This window comes from Engystomops pustulosus, chromosome 1 (assembly GCF_040894005.1).
Source record: "Engystomops pustulosus chromosome 1, aEngPut4.maternal, whole genome shotgun sequence".
Taxonomy (NCBI): domain Eukaryota; kingdom Metazoa; phylum Chordata; class Amphibia; order Anura; family Leptodactylidae; genus Engystomops; species Engystomops pustulosus.
The window spans coordinates 90,236,010-90,251,908 of NC_092411.1; the positions used below are offsets into that span (position 1 = coordinate 90,236,010).

General features: G+C 38.1%; 1 protein-coding gene across 1 annotated transcript in view; it reads left to right on the plus strand.

Moving 5' to 3' along the window:
- Positions 1–15,337, plus strand: part of LOC140127002 (sodium-dependent serotonin transporter-like) — a 48,350-nt gene extending 33,013 nt beyond the window's left edge. The window contains exons 8-13 of the mRNA XM_072147138.1: positions 1,357–1,469; positions 3,205–3,336; positions 5,665–5,764; positions 8,012–8,112; positions 11,606–11,773; positions 14,100–15,337. Coding sequence (XP_072003239.1) covers positions 1,357–1,469; positions 3,205–3,336; positions 5,665–5,764; positions 8,012–8,112; positions 11,606–11,773; positions 14,100–14,180 — 695 coding nt within the window. The 3' untranslated portion in view covers positions 14,181–15,337. The remainder of the gene's footprint in view (positions 1–1,356; positions 1,470–3,204; positions 3,337–5,664; positions 5,765–8,011; positions 8,113–11,605; positions 11,774–14,099) is intronic.
- The last annotated feature ends 562 nt before the right edge of the window (positions 15,338–15,899 follow it).

Here is a 15,899-nt window from a genome sequence, read left to right on the forward strand (position 1 = left end):
AAGAAGTGCAGTATGAATCAGCAGGCATCAGGATCCCGTGAAAAGAAACTCCCAGGACAGGGAGCAGTGCGAAATTCCAGTGCTACAGATACTCACCATTACATTGGGGTTCATGTAGCACTATAAACAAAGCCCTACTTTAGCCACATTTCCTTGACTGACCACGACCATGTGATTATAATCCCCCGACATCCGAAATCACATGAATCTCTTACAAATCTGATGTAAATACTTTGGAGTAAAAACTACAAAAGTGCTTAAGGAGTGATACCTTTATTGGCTAACCAGAAAAAGGATATTTGTTGCAAACTTTCAGGGCACACAAGGCCCCTTCTTCAGGCATGGATACAAATGAAGAACTGAGATAAAAACACAACATTTGAGAGATGTTACTCTATAATTAGTACATATGGTGAGACTAATTACCTAAGTGTTACATCTCTCAAATGTTGTGTTTTTCTCTCAGTGCTTCATTTGTATCCATGCGTGATGAATGTGCCTGTGTGCCCTGAAAGCTTGCAGCAAATATCATTTTTCTGGTAAGCCAATAAAGGTATCACTCCTTAAGCACTTTTGTAGTTTTTACTGAAAAGTATTTACATTAAATTTGTTATTTTTACAATTTTCTCAACATACAATGGAATCTCTTAAGTTTTAACAATTGTAACCATTAATCTCCAGAGGACTCGAAAGCTATCAAACTACTACTATGAAAAAATCATTTTACTCTCTCCACTGATATTGCTAATATGAATGCAGCAAAATTTATTGAAAGTAAAAAATCTAAAACATATTACCTTATTATCTTATTACCATATTATCTTCTGCAACTACTCAGAACCAGATCCTCAGAAAAGGGAGAACAGGCAGTGACACAGGATTCTTATATGTAGACAGTCACTGTTCACGTCTTGTAATTGTTACATTTAAACTTTACCAACAAGAAATATAGTAGGTACATAAAATTATATATATATATATATATATATATATATATATATATATATATATATATATATATATATATATATATATCATTAGAATATAATTTGTAGTTTGTGGCATTAAAAATAATTTAAATAAAATGTTTACTTATATATATATGTTTACTAATTAAAATGTCATAAAATTAATCTGTACATAAATGTCATTAGTTTAAGCAGGTGGCTAGGTAGAACATGGTGAGGTAATAGTCTTAACTGAAGTAACTGGTGCTCAGAGGGCAAGAGATACTAAATTTATAGAGAGGCATGTGTTGATTAGTAAATTAGGCACATCTCGCTTTAGAATACAGGGGATTTTTACTCTGCAATATGTTCTGTTTCTTTATATGATTTATATTTTTTTTCTTAACAGGACCTAGCCTCTTATTTATAACATACCCAGAAGCAATTGCTAACATGGTCGGCTCCACCTTCTTTGCCATTATATTTTTTTTGATGATGATCACTCTTGGTTTGGATAGTACAGTGAGTAAATATATAATCAAATTCATATTCTTCCTGTTCTTATCATTTAAAAGTTATGCAATGAAGGCATTTAAACTTACATCACACAAGTATACGGTATTTGGCATAAACAGTTTTTACTCCTACCAGTCTCACAACACCATAATACAGGCTAAATCACCATTAACAGTCTTCTTCTTCGGGAGAAGAGGATTATGTCCCAAAAGGTTATGCTTGCACTCCAAACTCGGTGATCTGTTGTACCAAACTCCGATGGTGAGGTACTGCTGCTAAGTTTGATCCACACCAGTGTCCAAACCCATGCAATGAAGATAATTTAAGTCGATTTCCCCACTCATGATGCGGATGCTAGTCAAGGTTGAGCAAAAGAATATAGTGTAAAAATCTTTTGGATAAAGAAATTAAAAAGGTTTATTTCATTTACTCAGAAAAAAGGTTTAAAACGTTCATATCAAACACAGTCTTTCAGACACTAAAGCTTTCGTGCAACTGGGGTTTCACCTCTTAATGCTTCATCTTGGGCATAAAGCTGGTGGATATCCTTTTTTTAAAATATCCATTTGGTGTAAACAATGGAGTATAACAAAACAAAATATTTTTATGAGTAGAATCTAGCAAATTTTTTTATTTTAAATGTTAAATTTTGTTTTTTACTTACTACATTCCAAAAACCACAACTTTTTTTTTCTGTGTACAGAACCGTATGAGGGTTTGTTATATGTGTTACTAATTGTACATCCTAGTGTCATTACTTAATATTCATATTTTATTAATATGTATTGGAAACTGGAAATATATGCAATGTACTGGGAAGCTGGAAATAAATTCTCATCAGTGTGATGAAATTGACAAGAAACACACATACCCCTAATTGTTTGGTCAGTACAACTATAGAGATACCAAAATGTATATATTTTTTTCCTTATATTTTTTAAAACAATGTAAATAAAAAAAAAAATATATATATATATACCATATACACACACACACATTATATATATATATATATATATATATATATATATATATATATATATATATATATATATATATATATATATAGAACAGCAAAAAAGGCAGCACTCCGAGATTTGTGGAAATCAGAAAAACATACTCATTTATTCACACATGTGTCAAGGCTACGTTTCGGCTCCTTGCATCTGGAGCCTTTCTCAAGCCTCTTTGTACCTATATATATATATATATATATATATATATATATATGCAATAATCTGACATCCGTGACATTATTATACTTCAGTGTATTCAACCATGGCACTTAAAAGGTTAACAGTCGTGTTCAGTTCCAGCACTGACCACAGGTGTTAGTGACCTGTATGGACAGAGAATAACCAATATGTCCTCTCATTACAGTCTTAACACAGTACCTTATGGCATTATCATTATAGGGGGTTAAAAGAAATATATCAGCAGTTGTAACCATACAAAGCTACAAACAGTGTTCGATAGCAGCCCTGAAGGGCTGTGAAACCATACTTTTGTAGCAGCAGAACTGTGTAAAATGCATTTCAAGCATTTTAGCCGGTTTCTGTTTTAATACTATGGCAGTTACTCAGGGGGATGGGGTGTTGCTGTGTTCAGTAAAGAAATCTCCCACACCAGTTCACCAGGAGTGCTCAACATCCAGCTACATTCCTGGAATATTATTTTTTATAGAAGAAACACTCCCAGAGATTAAAATATTTTTTCAAATCATTTTCTTTTGTTTGATTAGTTTGGAGGCCTTGAAGCTGTTATAACCGCAATTATGGATGAATATCCAGACATTATAGGCAAGAGGAGAGAGCTGTTTGTCCTTGGATTGGTCATTATCTGCTTTACTGGCTCTCTCAGCACTTTAACTCAGGTAGGATGTAAAACTAAATAAGATGTAATTTCTGAACTATATTTACATTTACTATAGCACAAACAAATCCACCATCAAAATCAAACATGGATAAACCTGGGACACTTACTCTTAGATCCAGGCACAGTGATTGCGGTTGTTCTCCTTCCTATTAAAATGGACTGTTAAAATTATGCTAATGAGCCTTAAGACCTACTGGACAGTTCCCAGAGCCCCTCCGTGCTGCAGATTCACAGGCTTCTACAGTGTTTAAGAAACACTTCCCCCTCCCAATGTGTGGGGCAGTGCTGAGCGGGAGCAGTGTGGCAATTTAAGACAATCTAAGGCTACATTCACATAAGTCCCCCTTAGGCTGGAAATGGGCGCACATGTGCTCCATACACAGGGAAAAAATAGGACATGACATTCGCACTGTCAATATGGTCACTCATTATCTTATTCTCATCTCATAACTGCTGTCTGGCCCCTCTACCCCCCCTTTTTCCATTAAACACATGACACAAAAATTGGATAAATTTGACCACAGCAGCCATTTTATTTACAAAACAACATATAACAACATTTTCATAACAATATACATTCCCTCCCGTCAATATCCTAGCCATATCTTTTCTACTCCCTCCCCCCCAGAAGGAGGTCCTTGGAGCTCCAAATAAATGGCCAATCTGCCCCCCACTTCGCAATTATTCCCAACCGCTACCCCAGGTTCGAGGGCACCCAGCTCCCTGCAGATGGCTTCTGAAAACCCCTTTTGCAACCACTCCCTGCAACACCACCCAGCAGGAGCTCAAAACTGCCAGATGGCAGTAACAAACTTCATTTTGCTTCGAAAAATCTATCCCTACTTTCTCCATCCCCTCTCCAATTTCACCAACTACAAGGACATTCCTTCTCTCCCTTCCGCCGCCGTGACAAGTTACTAAACTACCCAACCCCCCATCCTCTTCAAGGGAGCCGGACTCTCAGATTTTGTTTACCTAAAATGGCGATTTGGCTACTTCTTCTTGGCCCCTTATTACCCTCCCCTTAGTAACTCCACCTAGGCTCCTCCCCTTGGCGACCGTTCCCTTATTCCAGGCCCTGTAATGCTGGCCTCCCCCTACTCTGTATGTTTCCAGCCTTCTCTTGTCCTATCTTACCCGGTGTTACGACGCCGTGCACTGTGGATCGCTATGGAGATGGGATTACCAGACGTATGCCTGCTCAGCCATAGCTGTGCAGGCATATGTTCTTTGAAATGTAGCTTAAGAGCAGGTGAATCTGCAGCACAAAGGGGCTCTGGGAATCACCCACTCATTAGCATAAGTTTAAGAAATCATTTTACAAGGAAGGAGGCCATGGATAACAAATATTAGAAGATTTCCACCGCCACGGTGCCAGGTTTATTCATGCTTGATTTTGATTTATTTATTTGATTAAATTTCCTTTAAAGGGGTTTTCCCATGAAAGAAAGTTCTCAAATTTAATTGATTAGTAATGTTTACACCATAAATATCATCTTTAACCCCTTACTTTAGAATTATACAATTATTGCTGTTTTAGCTCCTATAACTCAGTGATGGTCAGTGTAAGATTCCAGAGTGTGGGTGGGGACTCTCTAAGCAGACACCTTATGATCCATCTACAGACAGTCCCCGGGTTACATACAAGATAGGGTCTGTAAGTTTGTTCTTAAGTTGAGTTTGTATGTAAGTCGGAACTGTATATTTTATAATTGTAATCCCAGCCAGAACTTTTTTGGTCTCTGTGACAATTGCATTTTAAAAATGTTGGGTTGTCGTAAGAATCAATATTAACACTAGAGCTTCATTACAGACACCTGTGATAACTGTTACAGCTGATTATTGTAGCCTAGGACTAAAGTACAATAAATTACCAATATCCAGTGGTTCGTTTGTAACCAGGGGTCGTATGTAAGTCGAGTGTTCTTAAGTAGGGGACCGCCTGTAGTTATGTGAGCTGACAATGTGGTTACATTATCAGGGCACAGGTTTATATACTTTCATTTAGCTTCTGCACATTGTACGAGTATCTGACACATAGAAAGAGAGGTGAGACAGATCAGAGATGATAAAATCCATGAGATGCATATGCACTGCTACATATTTGCTCTCACACTAATAGATCTTATGAGCCTCCCTCCCCATCCCAGGATAATTAATTAAACTAATTGTGCAGTCAATTTGGGCCAGTATTATTTTAAAGGTGATGCTGCCATCTGCTTAGGTCAGTTTTCAGGTTCCTGGGTTGGCAGATATAGTACAGAAGTATGATATGTTTATATTACTGTTGATGTATTCTACTTCAATAATCATGTCATTTTATTAGGGAGGAGCATATGTAGTGAAGCTTCTGGAGGAATTTGGGGCTGGCTGCTCCATTATTGCGGTAGTATTTTTAGAAGCAATTGCTGTGTCTTGGTTTTATGGTAAGACAAATTAATTGAAAGTAACTTTAAATTTCTGTCTATTGTTTACATATTCTGTTGTATAATTTTTGCATTCTGTAATGGTCATTTAAATGCAGTGTAATCTGCAGGTGGCCTATATACAGCAGTTTCATGGGGAAATATTCTGTCTAATTTCTACTGATATATCTGTTTTAGTAAATAGTTGTAAACATCAAATATGTAAAAAAAATATATCATTACTAACTCTTACCTTAGTCCATTCTTTGAACTCTATATTGTTCCATTGCTCTATTATTCTTATCATTAATTAATTAGTTTCTCGACTGCACACGATCATGCATTGTAAAGAGGTAGGGGGTCATTTACTAAGGGGCCGATTCGCGTTTTCCCCGACGTGTTACCCGAATATTTCCGATTTGCGTCGATTTCCCCTGAATTGTCCCGGGATTTTGGCGCACGCGATCGGATTGTGGTGCATCGGCGCCATCATGCACGCAACGGAAATCGGGGGGCGTGGCCGAACGAAAACCTGACGGATTCGGAAAAACCGCCGCATTTAAAAAAAAAATGTCTCGAAAATTGCACTTACCTTCACTCAGCCCGGCTCGGTGTATTCCAGTGCGTTCCGATGCTCTTCAGCGCAGCAGCGCCACCTGGTGGACGGCGGAGGAACTGCCTTAATAAATCCCGAATCCAGCGCAGAGAACGCGCCGCTGGATCGCGAATGGACCGGGTAAGTAAATCTGCCCCGTAGTCTCTAAATAGGCAGAATATGTAAAACATTAATAGACAGTATAAGCTTGTCTTAAAGAACACCTGTCATCAGGTCTAATTCTGTCTTCACTACCTATTAGAGAAGCTCAAAAGCATTCCATCCCGGTCTTTATCTAGCTAAATCGTACATTAATCATTCTAAAATCATATTTTCTTAATGTAAATGAGGCTGGGCACATGGAGAGAGAAAGTGATATCACCCCTGTTACCACTGTCCTCCCCCTGCTCATGTCTGTGTGTAATGTATAGTAAAGCATTGCAAGTACTTTTTCTTTATCTGCTGCGTGTGAGAGACACAGACATCAGCTACACAAGTAGTGTATAGGAGTAACAGCATGTCTGGCTGTTACAACTGCTACAGGATGCAGTCAAGTGTATAGGAGTATTACATACACACAAGCTGCAGGGGGTGTGGCTGCCAGCACCAGGAGTGTCACATCATTATACAGGCTGTCAGTCATATGTATAGGAGTATCTCATACACACACAGGCTGAAAGGGGTGTGGCTGCCAGCACCAGGAGTGTCACATCATTTTACAGGCGGTCAGTCATATGTATAGGAGTATCTCATACACACACAGGCTGCAGGGGGCGTGGCTTCCAGCACCAGGAGGCACATAGACGGGCCTGAACCAGGAGTGTAACATCATTATACAGGCTGTCAGTCATGTGTATAGGAGTATCTCATACACACACGGGCTGCAGGGGGCATGGCCGCCGGCACCAGGAAGTACATAGAGAAGCAAGCACCAGGAGTGTCACATCATTATACAGGCTGTCAGTCATGTGTATAGGAGTATCTCATACACACACAGGCTGCAGGGGGCGTGGCAGTCAGCACCAGGAGTGTCACATCATTATACAAGCTGTCAGTCAAGCAGTGATGCATAGGGCTGTTCCATGACACATAAGCTGGATTGCTGAATATTATAATGACTTATTGGGCTCATCTCAGGTCATTTGCACTGAGCTTTAGGACCTGATTGTTTAGGTTCACAGGCATGTAGAGGGACAATGTAGAGATAGGGTCAATGGTTTCTAATGGCAGTATATGAAAATATATTTAGTTTAGGGTGGGTAATTTGCCTGACAGGTTCTCTTTAAAGTTTCATCTGTCCTCTGTATGTTTTTCTCTAGTGATTTTATATTGGCTTAATAAATGCTCATTAAAATGTAAACATGGAAACAAATTGTAAGTCACGGTCAGACATAGACAGAGACAATGGCCCAGACACTAATCTCATTCCCAGCTGTCCCTACCTACTAGCCTCACTTTACCCTACTGTAGGCCATTGGTGTCAAACACACAGCTTAGAAAATTCATATTTTATGAATTAGGCAAGTGTTTAGTACAAAATAGATTTCACACAAGCTGGCCAACGTTCTTCAAGTTGCCTTTTGTCAAAGTAAACCTTTTCTTAGAAACAGTACGTTTGTGGGAAACTTTAGTGATAGCCCTTGGTATTCAGTAATGCTATACTTCATTCACAGGAATACAGAGGTTCTGTAATGATGTGAAAGCCATGTTAGGCTTTACTCCGGGAATATACTGGAGAGTATGTTGGGTGGCCATAAGTCCCGCATTCCTGGCTGTAAGTATATCAGCGACTTACATAATGACGTAAAACAAATTTACTGTACTTTCAGTAATCACCAGTTTTTGCCAAGCACTGGGCATGCATAATACATTAACCCCTTCACAACTGACTTATGGCTACTTACGTCCTACTTGCACATGCCCCGTGCAGAAAGGACATTTATAAATGTCATAACAGTGAACAACTTCAAACAGCTATATCTCCTGAACCCCGGCATATAGAAACACAATTGTGGATGGATATGGATGCTTCGCAGAACCAGAGATATCCAGCCTTAACGTTGTACTAAAAATTTTAGATTTTTATGCACAGCTTTCTATTTCTGAGAACTTTAGAGTGGATATTTACGGTTCTCTTAAGTATCCAAACGCAATCCTTATATCATATAAAAGGGGAGCATCTCCTATTTAATATGACACAAGAATTGTGTGGCACAGGTTTCACTTTCAAATTGCAGAAGTACATGCACCCTCTGCATCTGTAGCTGACCCTGGGAAAGGATGATGGAATAACATGTAATATACACTCACCGGCCACTTTATTAGGTACACCTGTCCAACTGCTTGTTAACACTTAATTTCTAATCAGCCAATCACATGGCGGCAACTCAGTGCATTTAGGCATGTAGACATGGTCAAGACAATCTCCTGCAGTTCAAACGGGCATCAATATGGGGAAGAAAGGTGATTTGAGTACCTTTGAACGTGGCATGGTTGTTTGTCCCAGAACGGCTGGTCTGAGTATTTCAGAAACTGCTGATCTACTGGGATTTTAAAGCACAACCATCTCTAGGGTTTACAGAGAATGGTCCGAAAAAGAAAAAACATCCAGTGAGCGGCAGTTCTGTGGGCGGAAATGCCTTGTTGATGCCAGAGGTCAGAGGAGAATGGGCAGACTGGTTCGAGCTGAAAGGCAACAGTGACTCAAATCGCCACCCGTTACAACCAAGGTAGGCAGAAGAGCATCTCTGAACGCACAGTAGGTCGAACTTTGAGGCAGATGGGCTACAGCAGCAGAAGACCACACCGGGTGCCACTCCTTTCAGCTAAGAACAGGAAACTGAGGCTACAATTTGCACAAGCTCATCGAAATTGGACAGTAGAAGATTGGAAAAACGTTGCCTGGTCTGATGAGTCTCGATTTCTGCTGCGACATTCGGATGGTAGGGTCAGAATTTGGCGTCAACAACATGAAAGCATGGATCCATCCTGCCTTGTATCAGCGGTTCAGGCTGGTGGTGGTGGTGTCATGGTGTGGGGAATATTTTCTTGGCACTCTTTGGGCCCCTTGGTACCAATTGAGCATTGTTGCAACGCCACAGCCTACCTGAGTATTGTTGCTGACCATGTCCATCCCTTTATGACCACAACGTGCCCAACATCTGATGGCTACTTTCAGCAGGATAATGCGCCATGTCATAAAGCTGGAATCATCTCAGACTGGTTTCTTGAACATGACAATGAGTTCACTGTACTCAAATGGCCTCCACAGTCACCAGATCTCAATCCAATAGAGCATCTTTGGGATGTGGTGGAATGGGAGATTCGCATCATGGATGTGCAGCCGACAAATCTGCGGCAACTGTGTGATGCCATCATGTCAATATGGACCAAAATCTCTGAGAAATGCTTCCAGCACCTTGTTGAAGCTATGCCACGAAGAATTGAGGCAGTTCTGAAGGCAAAAGGGGGTCCAACCCGTTACTAGCCTGGTGTACCTAATAAAGTGGCCGGTGAGTGTATATCACATATTTTGGTAAAAATGACTACTTATTAAAAAATAATTTAATATGAAAACGACATATAGGAAGAGACATAGCTATTGATGCCCCACTTAGGATTCTAGGAAATTAAATATGCAAATATGGATTTCATGATGGAAAAAGGAAAACTTTCCCTATTAGATAATTTATTAGGCAGTCCCCATAACAGCAAGCATGACTTTGTCAGAAATAAATAAACCAAAGAACCAAAAAATGGTAATCAGTCAGTGTGGTAAGAGTTGGCTCTATAATCTGAGTGGACTCTTAAATCAACATACCAGCACCAAACCAAGAACAACAAGATACACCACTTTACATAAAATTAAAGGGGTATTCCAGGAATATGAATGTCTGATACAAAAACCCATGATGATATAAATAAATAAAATGAATATAACAAAACTCAATGTCATTTGTCACAAAATGGAGCTTAAATAGTTTGATTTTATGATTCACAAAACTTTATGACTTATCTAAAGTAGATGGAGTTATTATCAAGATGGCCACCACTGGAAACTACAACCATGATCCTTTAGTTCTCAGTAACTCCTCTTCCCAATTATGATGTAACAGACTGTCCTGCCCTATTGCCATAGTAATGATGTGTAACTGCCATCACTGCACATTACGTCTCACCACAACACTGGCCATATGGGATGTGCTGAAACCAACCGACTACACCCAAACTTTGTGATGATCACATGACCTGCCTAGGCAGGTGCAGGACATGTGATGTGGACATGTGACTAGCGGCCATCTTCTGTTCTATGTCTGCTTTGTGTGGAGGAAATCAACGGACTGATTCAAGGGCCAGTAGCATTTTAATCCTTTATTACAGTCTGTAACAACATCATTCTCTGCTAAGGGAGCTAAATTTTTGATATCAACTAATTACATATTAGCTTATGTTTTAAGTAACCATTTATATATGAATTATGCTGATTCCTGGAACACCCCTTTAAGTTTTAGTCAATTGACCTTTGTACCTCATTGTACCTCATTTCTACCTCATTTCTAATAATCGGTATAGATATTTAGCACAAATCCTTTTCATGTTATATTACATTTTACAGGTTTAGAAATACAAAAAAGCAACAAACTAACCTCGCCGTTTTCACTTTAAGAATCTTTTTTTTTAATTCTCTGCCTTTTTGATCACTTTTTCACACAGTGCTCAATTAAACACTGTAGTGCTTCATTCTCTCAGTCTGATGTTCATGTGATCACCAAGTACCAGGTAACTGCAGCAGCTGATGGGTTCTAGAAGATCCAGCTCTGCAAGGTACCTCATAGGAATGTATACTAACTAAACAAGGTCTAGTCTTCAGTTGATTGAAGATGCATTATGAATCAGCAATGTCTAATTGCTGAAAGGAGTTTTCCAGTTAAACACTTTTTTAAAGCTTCAATCCATATCCAGAAGTACTACATCGTTAGGGTACATTCAAATGGCCGGAATTGTGGCCATACCAATTGTAGCCAGATCAAGGCCACAATATAAGTCTATGGATCCTGGTCACGATGGGGTGAGCACATGGTGTGTCACCGCACCAGCCGCATGTCCTAAATTTTTGAAGATTTGCCGTGCAGCCACTCATCTGCCTATGGAGGGAGGAGGAGTGAAGAGCGATCACCCCTCCTTCTCCCAGCCCTCTGCTTGCCCATGATCGGGTCCAGAAGAGCATATATGTTCTGTATTGTCATATTTGGTGCCTTTCTCTTTAGTTTATTATAGTAAGTTCGTTTATGGATCAACCACCTTTGATGCTATTTGACTACAAATATCCACAATGGACCATATCAGTTGGATACCTAATTGGGGCATCGTCTTTTATCTGGATTCCAATATACATGGTTTATAAGCTGGTATGGACTCCAGGATCCCTAAAACAGGTGATTGCTAGCAGTAGCAAACTGTTCCACTGCATGCGTGTTTACTTTTTTTCTATAAGGTTTTACTGAATTGCAGATTTAAGACCTCTCTCTTTTCTAGCACCATAATATCAGGATATAAAGTATTCAGTAAACTGAAATTGCATTCAGAATTCTTTTTTTTATTAACTGTATTTTTTATTAAAGTTTTTTATATTTCAGTAATCTACAGACTGTAATGCAGCAAAATATCATAACTGATAGTGCCAATACATCATTAGATATCTGACAGTGAGTATACAACTCAATTAAGAACAATGGTAGAAAACATGGAACCAAGATACCAAGGCAAAGCCTCAAAGAGTACAATGGGCAGTTATAGGCCAACTATTGTAAAACTGTTAAACATATAGACATAGACATAGCATTCAGAATTCAAAAATGATTTACAGATAACTAGGCTGTATTAATATTCAATCTGTACTACAATGCTTTACCTTATAAAGTTTGGTACATACTGTACCATAAATGTAAATGTGTGCATCATCTAATACATCATTAGATATCTGACAGTGAGTATACAACTCAATTAAGAACAATGGTAGAAAACATGGAACCAAGATACCAAGGCAAAGCCTCAAAGAGTACAATGGGCAGTTATAGGCCAACTATTGTAAAACTGTTAAACATATAGACATAGACATAGCATTCAGAATTAAAAAAGGATTTACAGATAACTAGTCTGTATTAATATTCAATCTGTACTACAATGCTTTACCTTATAAAGTTTGGTACATACTGTACCATAAATGTAAATGTGTGCTGAGCTGCCGTTTCAATTGATGCCAATTTGTATGATGATGTAAATTATTTAAAGGTTAAAATGCCTAATTTATAACAATTTTAAAATATACATCTCATATGACTAATAGTGTAGCATATGAAAAACATTTGATAAGTTGTTTTTGACTATCATAAACCGATTCATGTTCTATTATCATGTTCATCTCTTCATTTAACATTATCCCTCTCGCTCATTGCACCCTTTGCCGGTGTGTACACACAGATACTGGCTGGAGGTTGGCGCATTCAACTTTATTTTTGCTACCATGTAAATTAAATTACATTAAAATTAAATTCAATGTAAATTAGTTATAGTGAAACCTGTTTGAGCAGACTGCCCAGTTGGCCTTTTAATAAATAATAATAATAGTACATAATAATAATACATAATACATACTCACCTTTCCTCTTCATCTCGATAAAGTGCTAGTCTTCTTAAATCTTAACACACCAGGATTATTTGAGTAAAATAGTTATAAAATGCAGCCCAGAGTGCAGGGACACAATGGGGCACATTTACTTACCCGTCCCGTTGATGCTGCTGATCCGGAATGTCCGACGAGGCTGCCGTGATTCACTAAGATCGTGCATCCAATTTCCTGCATGCGTCGCTTCCCCGCTGAGGTCTGCTGGAGTTCACCATCTTCTTTTCGGTGCATGTCCTCCAAATTGCAACACAATTTGATTTTTAAATTCCGCGGTTTGTCCAAATCAGTTGGACTGTACGACGGCCATGCCCCCGTTTTATTGTCCCATGAAAGCCAGCGCCGATGCGCCCCAATCCGATTGCGTGCGCCAAAAACCCGGGGCAATTCAGTGCAAAACGGAAAAATTTGGGAAACCCGACGGAAATGCATCCGACGGACCCTTAGTATATGTGCCCCAGTGTCTGGCGCTCTAGACTGCTAATTATTCATGCTTCTCACCACCTCCCTCTCCCATGAATAATTAGCAGCCCGAAGCAGCAGACATCACATCCCTGCTGCTTTTTATAAGTCTTTTTTTATGGTGATCAAGATTAAAGACGACCAGAGCCGGGATCGAGATGAAGAGGAGGACAGGTATGTGTGTTTTTTTCACTTTTATAAAGAAGTAGATTTCTTTTAAAAATGGCGTCTGGGGCATATATAAAGTATAATGAAAAAAAAGGGTTCCACTGTATAGTATTGTAAAAATTAAGCACTTCAACAGCTTGTGTCACCCCTATATCAACATAGAATGTAAGCTCTTGTTGAACAGGAACCTAGTAAGAATTGTTGATAACTTTACTACTACACTCTTATTCTCTTTATACGCATATCTTTGAAGCATTGCTTATTTGATATATAAAGTAGATACACTAAATAATCCAAATACAATACATAATTATTAAACATGGTTAGTTAACAATTTACATGACTAAGCAATAATATAAAAACTTTAATAAATAAAAGTTCATTTTACTTTATGTATTGTATTGTCTATTTCTAATTTCATGATGTTATCTATTTTAATTTATCCACAGAGGCTGGCTATTTGTCTCCGACCAGAAAATATTGCAAAGGAACAGCAGTCAGATTCTTTGTGCATGGCAGTTGTACCCTAGATATACATCTCTGACCCAGGGGTTTTGCAGACTAACCAGAAATGCCAATGGGAATTAGCCAATGGTGCTTTAATATAGTCTTCACTCCTCTCTGAGAGGATTTGAAAAGTGCAGAACTATTCAGAAGCTGTTGCCGTAGGTACAACTGAGGAAATGCACAGAAATGTTGTTTCATATGCTTGTTAAAAGTTACACGATGATTCAGAATTTGTAATAATGAAATGTATTATACAGTGCATTGGTTGTGTGTCAGCATGCAACACAAAGGTATAAATAGGGGGCATAATATCGAAATCCTTCTACTCTGTCTTTTAAACATTTCTAATTAAATTTGAAGAACTGAATCCATTACTGTGCTGTTGTACCATAATCTAAATTGTAAGTCCATAGACTTTGTGTATTGCAATATTTTTCGATAAACTGAAATAGATTCAATGGAGTTTGAATGCATAGCCAACAATTGGCCTCTTCCTAATTTGCCTCTGATGAGAATATGAAATAAATGCCAGATAATAAATTGTAGTTGTCATTATGTATATATAGCATAGACCATTACTTCCAAACATATATTTAGGTATCTGTTTTGAACCTTACAAGCAAGAAGCCATCTCAGGATTAACTTGAGTTGTTTCAATTACTTCTGTTTTGTGCATCTTGTATTTCTAAATGAGGAAAAAGAAGTTTCTTGCTTCTTTGACAATGTGTACATTTTTTCAACAAGTGTATTGTTTTATGTTTTGTGCAGCTCTAGAATGTTTATATCTCCACGTCAGGATAAATCTGTCTAGATGATGTGGTTAATGACGATGATTACAGTAGGAAAAAAGCTTTTTGAATAAGGATACATAAGGACATATAAAAGGACAGTATAAACAAAAGCTATATTAAGTATGGAATCTAATGATAGAAATATATTATGTGAGAAATAATTTTATGCTATGACAGATGTTTACCAAAAACAGTAAAAATGGCTATAATAGTCAAGGGTGGCATAATAAATAAACAGAACTGCAAAGTGGTGTTTCATAGGGTTTCACATCTATATTGACTGTTCATATCTATACAGATTTTTTGATTACTGTTAATTTATTGTTCTATCTTAAACAAAAGGTTGATTTATATGATGCAAACTACTGTGTTGAGTACGGTCAAATAAACTAAACAAAAATTGGTAAGTGTGGTGTCATCTGTATCTGAAATCTTGTTTCTTACTTTGTATTCTAACTTATTGTTCTGTGCAGTTTACACAGATTTTTGTGTTTATGGGGTGTTAAAAGGGGCTGTATATGTCTATAAATGAGTGCTTATAGATCTTCATAGTCAATGCAGGTAGGTATGCCAAATTTTTTTTGTAACTTCTGTGAGGTTTTAAAGTTGTAAAATGTAAATTAAATTGCTTTAAAATGCATAAATATTAATTTAAATAGTATATAAATATAAAGTGCATTATAATTATGTTGCATTTGACTGTATTGTTAATTAGAGTAGGCATAATGCAAAGTGAAGAATCTGTTGAATCTGCATATAACACGATAGCCTCGCATAAAACACGATAGCCTTGGATCTTTGTATGACCTGTCATGACAACAGATCGCCGCTCCCCGATTATGTCCCGGGGACCGACGATCGGAGCCAAGATGGCTGTGGCCATGTGCCGCCGGCTCGTTAATGCCGCCAACAGCTTTGCCGGTGGCGATCAAAGGGTTAACACTGACAATC